Consider the following 21447-nt stretch of genomic DNA (forward strand, 5'->3'; position numbering starts at 1 on the left):
ATTGTTCTTAGAATTTTGACACGGAACTTAACCTTTATCTTCCATTATATTTGTGTTCTTTTTACGCCGGAACCCCGGCGTAAAACGACGTTTACCTGTACTTTTATTTTTAATTTTCTAATTTTTATTGACAAAAAAATATATTCTTTATTTGAATTTTAAATAAAATGTATACTCACACACAGACCATGCCGTAGTGCGATTTTTTTATTGTGTTCATGTACCAGTTTTTTTAATGTATTTGGTTGACCTGGTGGTATAATGGCCAGCGCGTTTGCCTACCATGCGAGAGGTCTCGGGTTCGATTCCCGCCATGGTTGATGTGAAATATTAATTTAAATGCGTGTTTTGCACCAGAATATTTCATAGTCCCTGGACTGGTACCTGAAGCGTAAGACTGATGCAAAATGGCGTTTTATGCTCTCTGCCTACCCCTACAGCAACGGCATGATTGTTGGTTGTTGTTGAACATATAACTTTAATTGTATTCAGATTTAAATTTCGGTTCTATTTGGATCAAAATATCAACTAAAAAATATGTCAATCTATATGGAATAATAAAAATAATGATAATATAGAGTCTTAATTTAAAGCTTTAATATCTCAAAACAATTATGAATCTACACCTAAGACTATTCTTGTTTCTCCAATGCGACGATATGTGGCCGCGTGGGCGCGGCAAGGCGCCGCGTTCCGCGCCCGCGCCCACGCCGCGCCGCAAAACGCTCGCCACTATGGCCAGAATAATAAATATGATTGCATTTTATAATACCTACTTGAATCATTTCAGGTTCTCATCTTCAAATAAGGGTTGGGGTGCATTCAGGTGCTGTTGTAGCTGGAATCGTTGGATTAAAAATGCCAAGGTAAACTAATAATGTAATAAACAACATTTTGCGTATGTCCAAATGTTTGTAGACAGGGTGGAATGCCTAGAGAGATATAAACAGAGAGAAAAAAAATTGAGAGAGAATTTTTTTATTTTATTTATTTATTAAAAGAAAACTAAAAAAAATTAAATTAATTACAAATAAACCAAAATTATAGGCAAATTATAGTTTTCTATACATTACTAAATACAAAGTCAAAAAAAGAAAGAAAAAAGCGTACTTTGAAATAGTCACTCCGTATCATTCCACACGTAAAAAATAAATAAAATATTACAATAATAATGAAATAATAAAAAAATATTTAAAAAGTATTTTCTTTGATCGAACTTAAAAATCCTTTCGCCGGCGGATCCATACGGAGTAATACGGAGCTATCAGTCCTCCCTTCTTTCTTCTTTCAAACAAGAGAAAATAATTACAATATTAAAGTGCACAAAAAAACAAAATATTAGGTAGGTACAGTAAGATTAAATTATAATTACTAATTATATTACTATTATAGAAATTTAGGCATTTATAGGGCTTATGACCTGTCATTAGCTGGTTGAAGTGGCTACTTTACACACTGCGCAACATTCACCATTCTGCTCGTGTTTAAACGCAGATATATTAAATACCTAGATTTGTGAAGTGAACTTTTTGTATCCTAATTTTTTTAAGCTATGCAATCACTTTTCATTCCCTCTACATGTTCAAACAAATGCAAAACACTTTTCTTAATTGTGTCAATAATCAGCCTTGCTTTTAGTAGCGATCTCGACATTTGTGCACTTATCATTTACAGTTTTACTACACATTTGCCTTAGAGATCGCATTTCGACAGCATGTAGCCTGCTTTTATTCTTGTTTTTTAGTTAACCTACCTAAGGCCATCCAGTAAGTTAAAATATTATTAAATGTAGATACTTGTATTGAAGTATGTTTTTTTAATTACATGCTAAAGTACATTGATTCCTTTCCTCGTGCAGTTTCTGTATTTTACAGTTATTGTGTTAATAAAAAATATTTTCTTGTTCTTTATAAATATGTATTGTGTTTTTTGATAAAATAGGATATGTTTTTTTTCCTCTAAAAAATATAATAAACCTAATTAAAAATATTTCTGATTACAAAGAACTCGAAAACCTCATACAAAATAAAATATTACTAATTAAATGGTCATTAATCGGAATTTTACAAATGTAAACATCGATTGTTTCGGGACAGCACTATTAGAAAAGGTTCTCAATATAATAACCACAAGTATAAACGAGATAGAAGACTGACTATTCTTATTGGTTATTTACGTTCCAAATCCAAAAGGTCTTTTGTAAACTGGCCACATCGGTTCTCTTGGTAATACTTACTTTTGGCACTTTTAGTGTATTGTCTATTCAGTGTGTTTAAACATCCACATTTTCTCGACTCTTCCATCTGTTGACTTTTATGAAGTAAGGAGCTGAAACCTTTATCATGTGGGTATCTCATTCATCCGGCTGAATGTTTGCTGACAGGCTGGATTTTAGATCATGAATGTAACACAGCGTGTAAGTGGTCACTTAAACCAGCCAATGACAGGTCAATTGCACAAAAAGCTTTAATAAAAATTATCTTAAGAGTCCCAATCAGAACTAGCTATCTCGGTATATTTGAAAATCTTAATGTAAAATCTATAAAAAAACTTTATGTAAAAGCTTTGTTACTATACGCACGTAAACATTATTCTCTACCTTCCGTTACAAATACAGGAGTTACTAGATACTCCACCCTGATGCTGCAAAAAAATAAATACAACCTTCGGTCAAAGAGGATTGGCCTACTACTCGGTTAAAGTGTACAATCTACTTTCATTATCCATAAGGACAATTAGTAAATTCTCACAATATAAAATTGCTATTAAGAAATCGATAGTGGAGGTGGGTTGCGCACGGATCGATGAGTGGATCAAGCCACATAGGTGAAATGTGTGTACTGTTTATGAAATTTGTTCTATTGGTATATTTATTTATTTACTCATTCAAAATTACACTAGCTTAAATATAAAGCCTAAAAAGCCTTAATGAACTTATTAAGGCTTTTTAGGCTATGCCCGTGTCAAGCCATAATAAATAACAATAAAAATACATGTTTTTTGTGATTATTTTAGTTTTTTATTATTTATTACGTTAATGATAATTAGGTTAATTGGATTAATTACGTTTTTTTTGTTATTATTATTTTAACTTTGTTAAATAGCTAATCTAAGGCATGTTTCACATTTTGTAAAATGTTTCCCTCGGCACGAGACACCTCAGTGAGGGAACATTATTCTGTATAATAAAAATAATACAAACAATGTTAAAGTATAAATAAATAAATAAGCCCTGTAAATGCCTAGACTTCTATACTCTCTTCTCAAAAATGTTTTCCCTCCCTGTCGCAAAAAACTTAGATCTAAATAGCTTATATAGGAAATACAGCGCAAATATTTGGACATACTCAAAACGCTTAATGTTATTTGTCAAGGAGGCACTTGTGAAGTTTTGGAAATCTGTAGATAAAGTCAGGACACAGCAAAATATACAGACGCGAACAGCGGGGAGGATTAATTACCTTGGCCCAACCACTCACTTGAAGCTAGCTCAAAGAAACTTTACCTTCCTGGCTCCGAAATTGTTTAATCAACTTTCGGCAGCCACAAAAAACTCCACAAGTGCCAATGCATTTAAGAAAAATGTTTGCAATTGGTTGCTGCACATCGATAGGGACGAGGTTGTCAATTTTAAAAGTTCGAGATTAGCAAAAAGTTACAAATCTGCTTTCCTTCCAACTTTTACTTTTATTTGCTTTTTATATATATCTTGATAATTTTATGTTTTTTTCATAATGTATTTTTGTATAATTTAATTTAGTACGTACTATTATTTGGCATATGATTTATTGCTCCTATTTCTCATATTTCTATTTATTTATTTATTGTGGATAACTTATATAGCGCCATTTTCGTAATAAAATACCTCAAGGGCGCTTTACATGGTGATTCTACTGTTAAGTTAATTTAATTGAAGCTTTAAATTTGTAATTTGATTAAAATAATTTATTTTGTTGTCACGTGCTACGGATTTATTCAAATGATTTAGAGAACAAGTGGGTTAACTATAGTATTGAGTGAGTTTCTAGAATACATATCTCAATTATCATTTCAATTATGTTTTTATTATATATTCTTTTTCTGTTGATTTCAATGATACTCTTATATGGTTTTTTTTTAATACTACTATATTTTAATATTATTTTGTTGATTTTTTTTTTTTAAAAAAAAGAAATATTTGCGTTCTTATAATTTACGCAAAAATTTAATTTTGAGGGCCATTTTCAACAAGTTGTAAATAACTCACTATTAGAAAATGGAAATCAAGTTGGGGTAGAGTGGGATTCGAACCACGGACCTTTGATCCGTGAGTCCGAGACACTAGCCACGGGACCACAACCCGATTCGATATTTTAATGATACCATTATTTTTTTATTTGATTATATTTATTTTTTTTATTTTTTTTATTAGGTAATTCAACAAAGATACAGACTAGAAAACATACAATTTAAAAGCATTCGTCGAAATAATTTAACATGCATATATATCTTCAATTATAGAATTACACAAAATAGATTTATACGTTACGTTGTAATACATATTTTTTAATATTTTTGTTTATACCGGATAGAATGCAATAAAAAATAAGTTGTACGTGTGTATGACAATTTTATTGAATAAGATTTATTCCTAAGAGATTATTCGCAAAAGCTGAGAGAGTATCATGAAAAATGTAAATTTTATTGTTTCGGCAGTATATATTATATTCCCGACACATGCGGGCCATAGGTGTGTGGTATGTAGCATTGTTTGAAAACAAAGGCAGTTTAAATATTTCCCGATGTCTGAGTGTTCTCAATCCTGCATTTATTTGTATTTTATTTAGAAGGTTAGTATCTACTTTGTAGTTTAATATTTTATACAGAAATTTTATATCGAAAACAACGCGGCGTTTTATCAGAGAATTAAAATGAAAAGGAGTTAGAAGTTGCTCCTAATTTGAATTTGAATTTGATTTTAAAAATTATTTCTGATAATCTTTTTTGCATTGTATTCTTTGGAATTTTATTATTTATTACATTTACCTTTTTTTCTAGATTGTTATTCTATGTCATTATAATTTGATCTAATTAATTTTACTTTATATTTTTATTGTTATTTATTGTGGCTTGACACGGGCATAGCCTAAAAAGCCTTAATAATTTCATTAATATTTAAACTAGTGTAATTTTGAATGAATAAGTAAATAAATAGAGTTATTAAATATTTGTATATAACCACTTACCAACTTTTCTATGTCTACCAGTTTTGAGACATACCCGTCTCTTCGTCGGGACACCAATTAAACCAACATGCAAAACCCTACAAATATTAAAAACATTTAGTAAAATGTTTGACCACAAAGTTAATGCTTAGAATATCAATAATATACTCAAAAAGGTTTTTAAAAAGCGTGACTATTTAATGTTTTTATGAATTTTACGTGACAAAAATTGGTCGTTATTTCAGGTATTGCCTTTTCGGCGACTCTGTCAATACAGCATCAAGAATGGAGTCTACATCAGAAGCTATGAAGATTCATATTTCACAATCGACCAAAGAATTACTCTCCCCCTCGTATTGTGTCGAGGAACGGGGAGAAATTCTCGTCAAAGGAAAAGGTAAAATGAAATTTCTTTTACTTGCTTATTCACGTATTAATTTTCAGGCAATATAAACGTAATTAAAAACGAATTGCCAATTATTAATACCGTCACTATAAAATCGCCATTAAGAAATGGATAACAGAGGAGGGATACGCACGGATTGACGAGTCGTGATGTTTTTATTTGTGAGTTTTGTGTGTTTTTTTATGTTTAATATGTATTTGAGATTATGATTTAATTATGTTGTATAAGGTATGTTTCAAAATCATATAAAATGTCTCCTTGGCACGGGATACCCCAGGAACATTATCTTAAATGTAAAAAATAAATACATATGTGTGTTGAACAATGTGGAAGTTCTGTCCGACGGGAAATTGGATATAAAAAAAGTATTCTTACGCGCGGTAAAAAAATAGAGCATTATATTGTACAGGGAAATTGTTCTTAAAAATATATGAAACAGAAATGATATTAATAGAATTGAACTAATTTAAACGACGTCAGTAGTTTATATGAATGAACAAATGATAAAAAAGTTGTGGAAGACTTCCGGCTTACTTACCGTCAACTGACCAATCGGCAGAACTGACGAGAAGAAGCAAAAGAAAACTTGTGACGTTACAATTTCAGTTTTTTTTTCTTTGCAAGAATTAACGGTACAAGTACATTTTACATTACATGCACACATGAGTATTTACAGTGGAGTATATACAGTAACAACTTTTTCAATGCTTACTTAGAAAGAATATAATTAAAATATTGATTCCACACTAAAATGTTTTACAAGTAATTGTTTATAAGCTGGAAATTTCAATAAAAATATGTCACCTAAATCCGAATGTTTATTATCCAGCGCATGTAGACGATTCAGTACTGAATTGCTAGAATATATTGAGATATGATTGTGCAGTTATAAAGTTGAACTAGCCTAGTCACTCTAACTGGCACTTTAAAACCAATGAGGGCCAAAATGTCAGGGCTGTCCAATACTGAATAAAAATAAGAAATAAAAAAACTTTAAAAAATCATTGCGCTAATAATATGATAAATAGATTTAAAAAATAATTTTAGTTCTATAGTCGATTAATATATCAGAACGACGCGTGGAAAGACACAAGTGGAAGATTTTAATTATAATTTAGACAAAAAATGTATTTACAACATTTATGTGTCAAAAAATTCCGAAATGAAAATCTATGTAGATAATTATTAATGGTTAACAAAAATGTTGAATGCACACGCTGTCATCTATACACATACCCACATAAACATATACAATTCATACATGCGACGTGGCGCAGTTGGTTGGACGGCTGACTGTGAAACTGGCGTCGCAGGTTCGATTCCCGCCAGCATGCAGCAGCAGGAAAAAAATTCAATAAAGATTTTTTCTCAATTGGTCTAGGCGTTGTGGTATATTTTTCATTACTCCTTCCATATCCCCTCTTTACCACCTGCTGACAAGCCTCTTAATAGAGGCTTAGCGGGTTTTTAAAAAATATATGTATATTTATCATTTATATACATATTTTAAAAATTAAAAAATGAATGCATATATTAAACAAACACATGCATTATATATGGTATACATACAAATACGTCATAAATCATATAAACCCTCAGAGTAATAATACGCCTATAACTATACTATGATTGTCAATCACGAAGTTAGCTACAGTTTACAGCAATACAATGGGCCTTAGGTATTTAGGACGAGAATTGTAAGCGCAAACCAAAACTGCCCATTACACGTTTGCTGTCAAACCAAAAACGAAACCAAAATTTTTGTACGCTTTTATTCTATGCATTAGAGCGAAAGAGCATCTCTATAAGCGTGAAGCGAATCATTACTTGGAGCATAAACCACACAATATGTATAATTTTTAACAACTATCCCAAATAATCAACTCCATAAATATTTTTTTGTATATTTATTTATTTACTCATATTTTTTCTCTTTTAAAAAATAATTAATAATAAAAATAATGTGACCTTACTGGGGGTTACCCGTGCCGAGGACACTTAAAATTTTATTTTTTTTACATTTGAGAACAAACAAAGGAGACTAACTTAATAAACAGAGATAATTAACAAAATATTCACAGTCAGTTTTAAACACTACGTATTTATGTTTATAATTTATGCACATCTATATTATTTATATTACCAAACGCCGAATGAAAATAACAAAAACCTTACATAATATATATGTACACTTCTGAAGCTGTTAATTCAATATTGGTTTGGGCGAATGAGACAATCCATTTTACTTCTACCTAGCTCCACTATCCATTCTTTTGAAACATTTTCTCGTTACTAATTGTTTTAATAGACAGTGGAAGTAGGTTATATATTTTAATTGAATAATACTCAAAATCCCTTTGTCCGAAAGTGGTATTAGTTTGTATTTGTTTAAGTTGTCTTTGTGTTGAGGATCTAGTGATTATATTATTTGTATGTGATGTATTATAGGGGTTATGTCTTTCATTTTAATAAGAGTAGTTTTTGAATATGTAAGTGAGTTTAGCGTATAATTACTTTGGTGTCATAAGTTGTGATTTGTGGAATATTTCTTCAGTAGATGTCTGTATCGGGTCTGTATATGTGTATACATATATACTTATTTTTATTATGATTTTGCTAGGTGCTATGAAAACATATTGGCTGACAAGGCGAGAGCATCGTACTCCTGTTTCGAAGATACTCTCGGCCAAGCAAGCGTGGGGGGCTGAGTCTGTGCCCAGCACAGGGGGTCCCACGGACTCCAACTCAGGAGGACTGGAGGATAGGAGAGTATACTCGCCTGTCACGTTCCAGGAAGTTGCTAGGAGAAGCGTGGCTAGCTCTCCTATCAAATCTGGCTCCCATAGAGGTATGTATATATTATATATATATAATTTCTTCTTCAATAGCACTACAGCCCTAGAGCACTAGAGCCGCTCATTGTTGACAAAACCAATCTGATGAATTCTGTTGGGATCTTAAATAATGTCATAGAGCTTTCCTCTACTTATGCTGTCATAAGCCTGTTTAAAATCAATAAATAACCAGTAAATGTCAATGTGAAATTTCCAGCATTTTGCTCTTCTTCTTCTTCTTTCTGTGCCATATCAGGTCTCCCCGACGTTGGCAATCACTCTAGAGTAGGCATTCCGGTCCTGCGCCAACTGGAACAGCGCCTCGACCCCGCGCACTCCCGTCCAGTCGCGGATGTTTCTCAGCCAGGACATCTGTCGCCTTCCAACTCAACGCTTTCCCTCGATCTTTCCCATCATAATCAGCTGTAGAAGCGTATATTTGTTTCCGCGCATGATATGGCCCAGATATGCGAGTTTTCTCTGTTTTATTGAGGACAGTAGTTCTTTTTCGGCACTGGCTCGTCTCGGCACCTCCACGTTGGTCACTAAATCTGTCCACGGGATTTTCAGCATTCTCAGGTGAAGCCACATTTCAAAAGCCTCTAATCGGTTAATTTAGTTCACCTTGAGAGTCCATGTTTCAACCCCGTAGAGCAGTATTGACCACACATAGCACTTGACTATCCTCTGTCTCAGTTTTAAATTAAGACTATTACTGCAGAAGATGATTTCATTTCATTTCATTTTGTATAATTTAGTATTTTGGTCACCGGTAGTTGGCAGCCTTATACGTCTTGTAAAGAAGTCGCCAAATAAGGATGTCTCCGATCATAGACCGATCGTGGTGTAAAAACGTTAAATTATTACATATTTCTGTAATCTTATTTGAGTTGAAATTATAATTTGCTCATGCCAGGATTTCTAAAGTCCATATAAAAATGTTGAAAGAGTCTAACGAAAAATCTAAAAACGTAGACGACTTTGATAACATAAGAAAGTTTAAAATGACGGCCCTTAATCAAATACCATTTTTATAGATTTTATTCAGTTTTGTAATATCTCTAAAATTAAAATGACGGCTTCCATTTTCACTTAAGCCCTTTTATGTGTTTTATAAATACATATTTTGACTAGAAACGAGATCCAACTCAATGGGCACGATGTACGCGTACTCCCCGGCAGAGGTGTTCGGATCGCTGGTGTCTGAGACAGATGAGTTCTTGGATCTGCACAGCCAGCCTACTCCCGAGCGCCAGTTGTCCATCGTGGGCGGGAACATATTCCGCCTGTCCACCGCTCCTGCCAGGACCAACCACCAGGCCGCACAGAACTTGCAGATACAAGAGGACATGATGGACATGGTGAGATAAATTCATTTAAAATCAAATAAATCCTGAAAAGCGGTTTTTTTATATCAAACTAAGCCAAAAATAATACAATAGATTTTGTTTGTATGTATCTTATTATGATTTTTAATAGGCCTCGTTGGCTCCACTGGCGGCTTCTGACCAAAAACCTTGGCAGTGCATTTCTTTACACTTTGTCAATTTGCACCGATATTAAGTTTAATAATATTATAACAACATGATAAGTCTGACATAGCGATAATAATAACATTACAGCCCGCGCATCGGAACAAGGAACCCTAAATTTGACTTTATCTTTGTTTGAATACTGCTTTGTACGCATTAGCATTATACGCACATTCTACGTAATTAAAGCAACTAAATTCATACCAATATTATGTCATTACGCATGGTCAAAGTAGCGTTACAAACAAACTTCATCCTTAAAATCTGCGCATGCGTGGCAATGCCCGGAGTATGTATATTGTATCCTTCCTCTAACGCATGATTAACTGACATGAAGCGTAATCTATCTCACTTAAATCACGGTTTTAGCAGATATGATATTTTTCATACAAATTCAGCGGTAAAGGATTGTGTAAAACAGAATATGCACTGTGACGATTGCGTATGCATAGACAAGATAATAAAATCGTCTGCCAGAGCCAATCACGCCAGATTTTTTGGCGCTAGTATTGAATATAATGTTGTCCAAGTATATAATGTTGCAATGAATCCCTGTTTCTTTGTATTAAATGTGAATTTTTACTATCAATTACCATTTTCAATCAATTACATATGTTTGCTTGGCAGTGCACTGCACTTATGCACATTCTAAGGAACCGCCTCTGGTTGGCTCATTTATCTGACATTCTTGAGGTCTCGGGTTCGATTCCTGCAAAGTCGACTTGAATTATTTGTTTTTACGGTGGTTTAAAACTGCAGAGTTTCAGTCTCTTTGAACCGGTACCTGGAGTTGACTACCTTCCATGTTACAAAAATGATATTGATACGATGCGATTGGAGTTTCAATGCAGGACAGTCACACATTTTCGAAAAACCTTGCCGTACAATTAAACACTTTGATTTTTATAAAAACACGTTTTTTGTATCCAATTTTCTATAGCACTGAACTTCCTCACTGTTTGAACAATCGAAGTCTCTCTTGGGAAAAGAATATTGGATTTCGATAGTGATGGGGGAGCTTTTTCATCAGTTGGATTATATATAAATATATTTGTTACAGGGAAGAATAATAACCCCATCGTACTCCGCTCCAGCTGTGATAAATAAGTTTAAGAAAACGGAAATTCTACAAATTCCCTCCATGGAGATAACCAACATGGGTATGTAATTGGACCTCTTTTATTTATTATATATGTTAATAATATTTTTAATATTCAAAATATGAATAGTGATATTATTTCATTTGCTGATGATACCGTACTCCTTATAAATGGATCTTCATGGGACGAAGTAAATTTAAAATTAAATATAGATATTGATAAAAAGAATGGTTTGATGACAATATTTAGTCTCTGAATACTGAAAAAACATATTACATCCCTTTTACATTGAAAGAACAAGTTATACCTCTTATAAATATTTGTATCCACACATCAAAATGCAATGAAGGATATCAGTTTTATAATAATAATTGCCTTCAAATCACTGAAAAAAATAGTATAAAATATTTAGGCATTATAATTGATAAAAATATAAAATGGAAGGAGCAAAAATATGTATGCTTACTTTTACTACTGAATTAATTTGCTGTATAAATAATTACTTGTATATTGCTGCAATAAATATTTAAAATAATTTCAAAAATTAAAAAAATAATTTAAAAAAATAATGTTGTAAATAGAATGAGAAAACTTATATATGTATTTATTAGATTAAGAAATATATTTACCATCGAAAAATTAAAATCAATTTACTTTGCATTCGCCCAATCCATATTACAGTACGGAATAATCGGATGGGGTGGTGCTTTCAAAACAAATATTTTACCGGTTAAAAAAATACAAAAATCAATTATAAAAGTTATTTTTAAAAAACCATCTACTTTTCCCACAGTTCAATTATTAAAAAAAAAAAGGTTTTACTTATAAAATTGCTATATAAAAAGAATTGTTTGCTTCAAATACATAAAGATAAAATAAAAAGTCTAGGTCACAAAACGTAATCACGCGACCAAGAACAGGTGGTAATATCTCAATTCCTAAATTAAAAACAACTACTGCGCAACATCACATCATCATTATACTTACAGAGGAATATTTTTCTTTAATGAAATTAACAAAGATAATAAAAAGTACAGTCAGGAATACAATATATTTAAGAAAGAAGTAAAAAATTATATCTTTAATTTTTCTCTATGTAACACCGATTAAAAACATCGTTAATATCTTTTTTGTAATTCATATATGTTATCCTAAAAACATTATTAATTAAAATAAAACAAACTATTGTAAGACGTCACTCCCCATTGTGTACACAAGAATTGTTTATTTCTTTTACGTAATGGGAAACGTTAATGTAAATATATGTATGTGATTAATGCATGTTTTTTCCGAGACATTTTTTGTTCATTTGTTAAGCGCTTGATCAATGGGTTCACTGCCAACTTTGCCAATTGACGGAATTGGAGTTGGGAAGCCATTTTTATTCATATACCAGCTCCGCCTGTTGGTGGAGTAATCATTATTATGTTTTCAACAAAAATATAAACATGTTCTTTTGCCGTATTTTGCATTTTTTAATTATTTGATCTCTGAGCCAATATGGTAAAAAAACATTTTTCACGATTTCAATATTTTAGCCTGGCAGCGAACTTGTTAAAGGTGGGGAAGATATGTTTTAATATGAATACATTAAGGTAAAGAAATGCATTTACAATTGGACTTGTAACCACCTTGCGTCATGGGCTGGTTTAAAAAATCACCTATCTCCGGATCTGGGCGGATATAGAATGCAGTTCTGTGTTTGGAATATGGAACCAGAATCTTGGACGAGTATTTTCCACTTAATGGCTACTCTCATGTGAAAACTGTAAATCCACTTTGTAGTTTAATTATTGTCCCATTCGCCTACTATGCAAGAGCAAGGGTTCGATCCCTTTCAAGGTCAATTAGAAATATTTTTTTCAAAATATTGTTTTACAAAAGTCACCGTGGTTTCATCTAATAAATGATAAAGATATCATCGGCCTAACTTGTAAAACTCGTAAATCCCAAACTGACTTTTTTTCAGGGGAGAGTATAAACAGTTTTTACTTCACTAGCAAATTGTAGCAAAGTTTTAAACTTTAATTTAATAATGCAACACACATACACACATTCAAGGGGGTACTCAAAAGAAACAGACTAATTTTTGAAAAATTCATGCCTTTTTAAAACAACCTTTTATTACCTTTAAAGTACAAATGAAAACATATTCAGTGTATATTAGTTACTCAATATACACGACAACTCGCCGTGCATAGAGTTAAACTGTAGATAGGGGTGGCTCTGTAGCTGCTATTCCGCTATCTCGGATAAGACTTCTCGGGCTGGCTCGGCGGCGATATCTTCCAAAGGGGCAGGTGGCGGAGTCGAAGGCGGAGAAGACGTAATACAATAAACACACGCTTAGTCTTGATTTATACACACTTCGTTCATTTAAAAACAAACTAATTTTATTAAACTATTTGTACCGTGTCGCGGTCGGACACGGTACGAGACAGCATAGGTAAGCCGCAGGAGAAAGCGAGAGGGGGTCTCTCATTGGCGGAAAATTCTTACATTTTGTTTCTTCAATCTATTTTAGAAACAGAATAACTCTGTTGGTATAGAGTTTACATGTGAATTGAGTATGTAAGCATCATTCTCGTGTCTTAATTGACGTATAAATAATAAGGGAAAAGATCCTACATACTTGGTAAAAGGGTAACAAAGGTCTTAGTGGGATCTGTGAGGCCTAATACCCCAAAATCTCATACATATTTGCTGCTGGAGTCTCGGTATTCTAACGTCTCCCCCCGCAACTGACATAATTAACCGTCTTATTAAAGGGTCAGCTTATTGGATTACAGAATCGAGACTCATAGCCGAAATAAACAAGAAAACCAACATACAAATTATTACAAAAAACACTGCACCGCTAGCACGGCCTAGTGACCAATTCTCGAAGCTTCAGCCACCGCCGGGGTTACGATAACTTTCCTGCGCTCAGCCGAGCGTTTTTCCCGGTGAAGCTAACATCTCCGGAGCTCTCGCGTCTATTGGCCCGAACAAGCGCAGCTAGGCTTGATATAATATTTAATGTTCAGCGCGCGTCGCCGTGTTGTAGGCCGCATCTCGCCTCCTTTTTCTATACGATCGGCGATGTCCGATACTCTCAAATTATTGTAAATATGCGCCATAGGACAGTTTACAGGATAGTTAAGTTGGTGTACTCGTATAATTAATATTTTATGTTTCAGACGGTGACTTCCCCATGAGCCTATGCCCGATGAGTTCTCTGACCGTAGCAAAACTGCCAACATCTTCATGTTCCGACTCCAACCTAGTTTCTCATACAAATTCCAAAGCCAACTCGAAATCCTCCGCGGCTTCTTCGTGCAAGAACCGAACTAAAGCTTTCTCGTCCAAACGCAAAAATAACCTGGGCCTCAATGATAGCGAAAACCAGTGTTGCGGAAGCTTCGGCAACCCTAACTCCAAACACAAACTGGGCAGTAATTCTTGTACAATGTTCTGAATAAAATACTATTACAATTTATGTTCTAATCATCGCAATACGAATTGGGTGGAAAGATAGCCTAACCTACCACCGACGATATTTTATATTTGGATATCTCAATAATTGGCCGGCGGGTTAGCGTTTCTTGAATGTAAAAAGAAGAAAAAGTTATATTAGCAGAATTATTTTTGCACTTATTGTATGCAAGGAAATGTCTTAGGAAGTATTGAAAATTTTAGACTTGTTGGAATATTGGTTTGAAAGCTAATTCATCGTTACATTTTTCCGTGTAGTTAATGTTAAAAATTCAAAATGTTTTTATTTTGTGTTGGTTTTTAAGTCAAATTATAGAACTGTGAACGTTCGTTTTTAAAATACCTACTATTCAATTATTGAAAATCTCACTTTTACTTAACTATTTTAAAAATTCAATACATATCTTTTTAATATTTATGTAGAACACCTCAATTTAGAAATTACATAGATAATTAATAGTGTATTTTTGTAATAGATTATTTTTTGTGAAATTAATTCATATTCTAACTATTTTAATATCAATGAATTTTTTCGTATATTAAATGTTTTTCTCTGATTGGTAATAGGGAAATATCACATGCTACGATCACCGATAAAAATATATTAAATGGATTTAAAAAAAATAATAGTATTTTCAAAATAATAATAATAATAATAATCACGGTTTATTAACAAAAAATTACAATGTCTTTATCTACTACGTACATACTTAGATAATAGATTTCTCTAGATTATGTCTAGTCTGCCTAACTAGGTACAACCTGTTTTAGGGCAGACATTTTAATGCAAAAATAAACAATAACATGACTACCTACTAGTTAATTTATTATGGAGTTACGCGATATTTAAATTTACCATTTATTATTTTAGAATGTTTTTGAGTAAGTTTTCAGATTTTTCTCTACCTAAATCCAGTAACCATTTTTTTACAAATTTATTTAATTGAATAAGATATTATTTATTATTTTACTATATTATCATGTTATTTATTATTATTTATAATTTATTCAATATGAATATTGTGGAGAAATGTTTTCTTTCATAAATTTAAGTAAGATTTTTTTTTAAGGCGTCACTAGAAAAACGTGACATGTTTGGCTTTGATAGTTGTGACGTCAAGATTCGTGACAATGTTTTAAACAATTTTGAATGGTCAGGAACAAATAAACATGAATTGTAACGTGTCAGGAGCGTGCCCAATGGAATTACCGTTTTTGCAGGAATTTGAAATTACAAATTTAAAAATATTTTTTCTGCCACTAATGAGTAACAAAAAAAATTTTTTTTACTTGGCTGTATTTTATAGACCTTTATTACTTTAAAAATGTAAAAAAATAAATATATTTCTTTATTAGGAAAGATTGATTGTAAAACACTACAAATATAATCCGAGTGAATTTAAACTATGTGCAAAGGTAAAACGATATTTTTTCATAGCTTTCTTATTAATTAAAGTTCAATATTTAAACGAGTTACTCTTTAAACAGCTCGGTATGGTTAAGAATGATTTTAATAAATTAACAAAAATAAACATTGAGCAGAGTGGTGAGTTTGGAAAACAAACTAAATAAATAGAGAACTTAATGTTGGTAAATATTAGTATACAACCACTTACCGACATTTTATGTCTACCGGTTTCGAAACGTACCAGTCTCTTCATCAGGACACTCACTACAAAAACATGCAAATTCTAAAATACACCTTTACCAGCACCGTAGTATACAATACGTAGTACGTAGTATTTTCGAAAAAATACATAAATTACATGCAGAGTTAAAGGATATCATGTCGGCCTCGGGGTGTAATGGTCAGCGAATTTGCCTACCATATCTCGGGTTCGATTCCCGACTTGGTTGATAGGAAATATTTGTTCAAAGGGGTGTTTTTACACTATAATATTTCATAGTCCCTGGACTGGATCTAAAAAGTTGCATTTTAGGTCACATTGAACGAAAAAATAAAAATAAAAAAAATATTTAAAACTATTTTTGGCCCTTAATCGAGGTTTGAAATGTATAACTGTCTGAATATTTTGTTAATTATCTATATTGATAAAATTATTTCTTTGTTAGTAAAGATATATCTTAATTTCATTACAAATTCGAACAGGTTTTAAAACTACCGAAATGCAAAAAATTTACACTCCGCGGAACTGATTCCGTTGAGCGCCTGGCTTATATTGACAAAAACAACTACTCGTTAAAACAATGCTACCCATTTATTACAAAACAAAGTGCAACTCACGCCCTTAGACGCTTATTTAATAAGGTTTAATGCACACTATCAAATTTAATTGGACTGATTTTATTACTTAAATACGAAATGACAGCCGTCAGAAAAATTCAAGCTCTGGTTGTGGGCCAAAAGTGGTATCAAATATTTTTTGCATTCCGAGTAATCCAAAAGGCAACTTATTAGACCCCTTTCACTTCGAAATTCGGAAAAAAAAAATCGGCCCACCCTAATGGGTACGTCTCGAAACCGGTAGACATAAAATGTCGGTATGTGGTTATATACTTATATTTTCTAACATTAATTAAAGTGTTTGACCACAAAGTTAATGCTGTAAACATAAAAAATAAATAAAGCACTGTTTTAACATTATCCTATACATGTCGTTTTGTCTTTCACAGGGTTTCAAATATACTTCTGTTTTTTTGTTATGTCAACCTGCTTCTCTTTTTGCATCTAAAATGGAGACCAAACGCCAGTACGTCCACAACAATTCACCACAATGTCCATGTGGACCTTTAAGCTTCTGACTTGAAACAGAGTTTTTTGACAGTGTTTTGGCAGTGTTTTCATTGTAATAATGAGGAAATGTTTTGAAATGATCATATTTTTTTTACTACACTTTGTAGAACATGTGTCAAAAAAATTGAGTGGACATCTGAAGTTTGATATTTATCAACTCAATTGTCCATGATTTTAATTTTAAAGAATGTGTATTAATGATGTTGACTAACGAAATTTCTAAATACAATGAGTGAGATTAAAAGTATGAAAATACTGCAACTACTGGTCTAAAATCTACTTTAGTTATTTATTTTTTTAAATGATATTTGAAAACAAATAGTAGGTTACTTATTAATTAATATCGAGCATCCATTTTATTCGTAAAAATAATTAATTTTCCATTATGGAGTGAGATTTTGATTCTAAAAATTAAAATTATTATAATAAAATTGTATAGACTATACATAGGTATTGATATTTTTTTTTAAATATCTATCTATAATTTTGGTCTTATTGTTTTTTTAGAAAGTAAAAAAATACAAAAGCATCACATAGAACAAAAATATGAATGTGTATATAAATATCAGCATCTTTCCATGCCTGCTCTCTAGTTGGAGCATATGGTGTCCATGAAGATCCAGCTCCTGTGCATCTTCCCAAGTCAGGTTTGCGTCCCGCAGTTCTGACACAAACTGCCGCCGAACAGTCAGCAGTGGACGTCCAGGACTTCGAGAACCTGATGCCTTGCAAAGTAGGCAAGCGTGGTTTAGGCTCTCAGGAGGCATCCGCAGCACATGTATTGCCTCCGCTTGATGGCAGCTGTCACCGGAGTTTGTTTCGTCCGTTCTCTTATTGCTTCATTCCTTACAACGTCAAACTACCGCACGCACACCCAAGATTCTTCTGAGACACCTATTCTCAAAACTCGGAATATTGCTGTTTTTGGCTAGGGCCCACTAGGGTGAGGTGCCACGATCGATTCGCATCCGTAGAGGAGAATAGTTGTTATGCAGGCGTTATATGGTTGGCATTTTAGTTTTCACTGAGTAAATGTCCGATTTCAGACAGCCTTCATACTGTTGAATGTGGCGCTTGCTATTCCTAGCCGCACTCTGAAAGTTGCCATTTTCAGTAACATATAGGGGAGAGGTAGGCTATTGGAATCAGTTGGCAATGGTGATCATCCATTATAACAAAAACCGATCGCGAGCGGGCGATGTTTATGAAATCACTCGCTAGCTGAGCGCTAGTAGTATACACCCGGCTTGCAGATCAATCAGTTCGCGCGCCGCGTTTATGAGTGATAGACGTGACAAGATTTTGTGCCCTTTTGATCTAATTTTACGAGTGGATAAATCCGAAGGTAAGGCTCAAACTACTTAGTGTTTCATTCTGTTCTTTTGATATGTAATGACCGTAGCATTTTACATTGTGATTTGAAACGCAATTTGCCATTATAGTTTCAACTTTTGGGTCAAGATTTTTTTTTCTTTTTTTTCACCAATGTAGGCAATCGGAATCAGTTGACCCCCATTGCCCACACACCCTAACTTCGATGAAATAATCTTCTTTTTGTTTGTAGATGCCAAAGGTTCGTCCTAGAATGACAAATAAGGTTAGCTGGTCTATGGACCACTTGGAAAAAGCTATAAAGCTCATTGACGAACATGGTTATTCGATGAGGAAAGCCGCAAAAACAATGAACATTCCATTTTCTAGTCTTCAGAAGAGGTACACGAAAAAAACAAACAAAGGACCTCGCCTTGGACGTACTACAGTCTTTACGCCTGAGGTGGAAAAAGAATTTGCCACAACAATTAAGAAAATGGCCAATGTTTTCTACGGGTGCACCGTAAATCAGATAAAAAAGACGGCATTCGAATATGCTGAAGCCCTACAGCTGAAGCATAATTTCAACACGTTTTCGAGAATGGCTGGTCGTGTTTGGTTTGAGGGATTTGTAAGCAGAAATGATATTTCTGTGCGGAAGCCCGAGGCTACTAGCATCAACAGGATTACGGCTTTCAACAGAACAGAAGTTCAGCAATTCTACAAGCTGCTAGAAGGACTGATGGAAACATTTAAATTTCTACCGAAAAATATCTACAACTGCGACGAAACGGGAATTTCCACCGTCCAAGATCCGGGAAAAGTATTGGCTGCTAAAGGACAGAAAAGAGTAGGCTCTATAACAAGCTGGGAAAGAGGAAAGAATATCACTCTGCTGTGCACTATGAGTGCTGCTGGTGGATACATTCCTCCGATGTTTATTTTCCCGAGAAAAAGAATGACCCCGATCCTTGAAAAAGATGGCCCAGCAGGAGCTATTTACAAATGCTCTGAAAATGGATGGATCAATGAGGGACTTTTCCTTGAATGGCTCAGGCACTTCACTCATCACGCTAAACCTTCTGCAAACGAACCAGTCTTATTGATACTGGATAACCATGCAAGCCATATTTCACTAGCCATCCACGAACATTGCAATAAAAACCACATCCATATGCTATCTCTACCACCCCATACCTCTCACCGCATGCAGCCATTGGATGTGTCTTTTTTTGGGCCACTCAAAGCGGCATACAAAAGAGAGTGCGACTTTTTTATGAAGAGTCACCTGGCCGAAAGAATAACGCCTTACGATGTGGCGTCCTTGGTGAAAAAAGCATTTTCAAGTGTTGCTTCCATAAACAAAGGCGAAGCAGGCTTTAAGGCAACGGGAATATTCCCCATAAATCCCAACGTATTTTCAGATGAAGACTTTATAGCAGCTGAAGTCCTTCAATCAGAACCTATCGTAGTTCAAGATACTTCTTACACTTTTTCTGTATCAAATGCTGCTGGAGTAGTTGGCTCCATCTCAATACCAACAGCTACTGTTGATATGGAACGTCATAGTCTTATTCCAAGCACATCCAGACATTCTTGTTCAAATACTCCTAAACGAGCGACTGCATCAACGTCTCAAATCGAAATGCCATTAGCATTTGAGAACCAGCCAAAAATTCAAGATTTCATCCAGATGCCTAAGAAAACACCTGTCAAGACAAGACAAGGAAGAAAAAAACAACATGCAACGATTTTGACTTCAACGCCAATAAAAAAGGCCCTGATCGAAAAAGAAAACGCAAAGAAGTCTAAAGCTATGAAAAGCAAGGGAAAGGGTGTTGGAAAGAAAAGCAAGCCGCAGAAGGTGGAGAAAATAAAGAAGCGAATCCTGCAGGAATCTAATGATACTTTGATGTCGGATGTGGATACAGATGACTTGTGCCAGGACGACGAAGACGATGATGCAGAAGACCTTGGTAACTGTTGTCTTGTATGTGGCGAATTCGGACGAGACAACGAAGTTTGGTTCCGGTGCACTTCTTGTGGGCTTTGGGCTCATGCAGAGTGCACTGGGTGGGACTCAGCCAATAATTATGTATGTGATATGTGTTGACCACCATTGCCATACGATGTTGACAATGGTGATCAAACCCGTTTTTTTTTCAATTGTTTATAAGTCCTAAAATAATAAGCCAAAGTGTTTGAAGATGATCTTAATAAATAGTTAGTTCATTGAAGTTCGTAATATGGCTAAATAAATAAATAATTGTACTATAGATTTTCTTTTATTTTGATTCCCGCTTAAGTGATCCCCATTACCTACATCTCCCCTACTCTCGGGTATTCTAACGGGTATTCTAACTCTCAACCCTTTCGATGGCTTGGTTTGACAGAGTCAAGAGGATTTTAGGCATGAAGGCATGAAGTATCATAATAATTTATGTAATATTTTTATTGATTCATTTATGATTTACTATGCCAGATAAATTCAACAGATTTTGGGAAAGAAAGATGCTGTCAATAGGGATACATTTTGTTAGAAGATGTTTCACGGAGTCAAAAGTGGAATGGTCTCTATATTTTTTTTAGGCAGTGTGTAAAATTGACGATAAAACATATTCTAGATGCAAATATTCATGTGACACGGTACCATGCGCGAGATATCTCGCTTGTGCCACCTAAATGGTTATAAAGAACTAACGGAAAAAAAATTACATCACATTTCATGTAATGTAAAAATGTATAAAGAACATTATTTTTATAACAATATTTGAGTTTGTCCAAATGTTCGTAGACAAAAGACTGGATTTCACCACCTCAGGAGGGAGTGA

The 21447-nt window shown here is 33.6% G+C and overlaps 2 protein-coding genes and 1 long non-coding RNA gene across 3 annotated transcripts in view; 2 read left to right on the forward strand and 1 right to left on the reverse strand.

The window, feature by feature from the left end:
- Gyc88E (Guanylyl cyclase at 88E) overlaps positions 1-14533 on the forward strand; it is a 38940-nt gene extending 24407 nt beyond the window's left edge. Inside the window, exons 10-15 of the mRNA XM_088229745.1 lie at positions 791-866; positions 5450-5601; positions 8231-8458; positions 9579-9805; positions 11037-11136; positions 14256-14533. Of these exons, the coding sequence (XP_088085871.1) occupies positions 791-866; positions 5450-5601; positions 8231-8458; positions 9579-9805; positions 11037-11136; positions 14256-14533 (1061 nt within the window). The remainder of the gene's footprint in view (positions 1-790; positions 867-5449; positions 5602-8230; positions 8459-9578; positions 9806-11036; positions 11137-14255) is intronic.
- LOC148279552 (uncharacterized) overlaps positions 1-21447 on the reverse strand; it is a 176889-nt gene that overhangs the window by 77684 nt on the left and 77758 nt on the right. The gene's annotated exons all lie outside the window — the stretch shown is intronic.
- On the forward strand, positions 18427-20950 carry LOC148279554 (uncharacterized). Its single transcript, XM_088229746.1, has 2 exons — positions 18427-18650; positions 18870-20950. Exon 2 carries the CDS (start codon positions 18870-18872, stop codon positions 20727-20729), a length of 1860 nt encoding a protein of 619 aa, XP_088085872.1. The 5' UTR covers positions 18427-18650; the 3' UTR covers positions 20730-20950.

Source organism: Micrasema longulum, unplaced genomic scaffold (genome assembly GCF_059751315.1).
Source record: "Micrasema longulum isolate JH-2025_06_02 unplaced genomic scaffold, ASM5975131v1 h1tg000702l, whole genome shotgun sequence".
Classification (NCBI taxonomy): domain Eukaryota; kingdom Metazoa; phylum Arthropoda; class Insecta; order Trichoptera; family Brachycentridae; genus Micrasema; species Micrasema longulum.

What these genes read in the sequence shown, in the direction of transcription:
- LOC148279554 (XM_088229746.1), top strand. Translation starts at nt 18,870, where the DNA reads ATGCCAAAGGTTCGTCCTAGAATGACAAATAAGGTTAGCTGGTCTATG.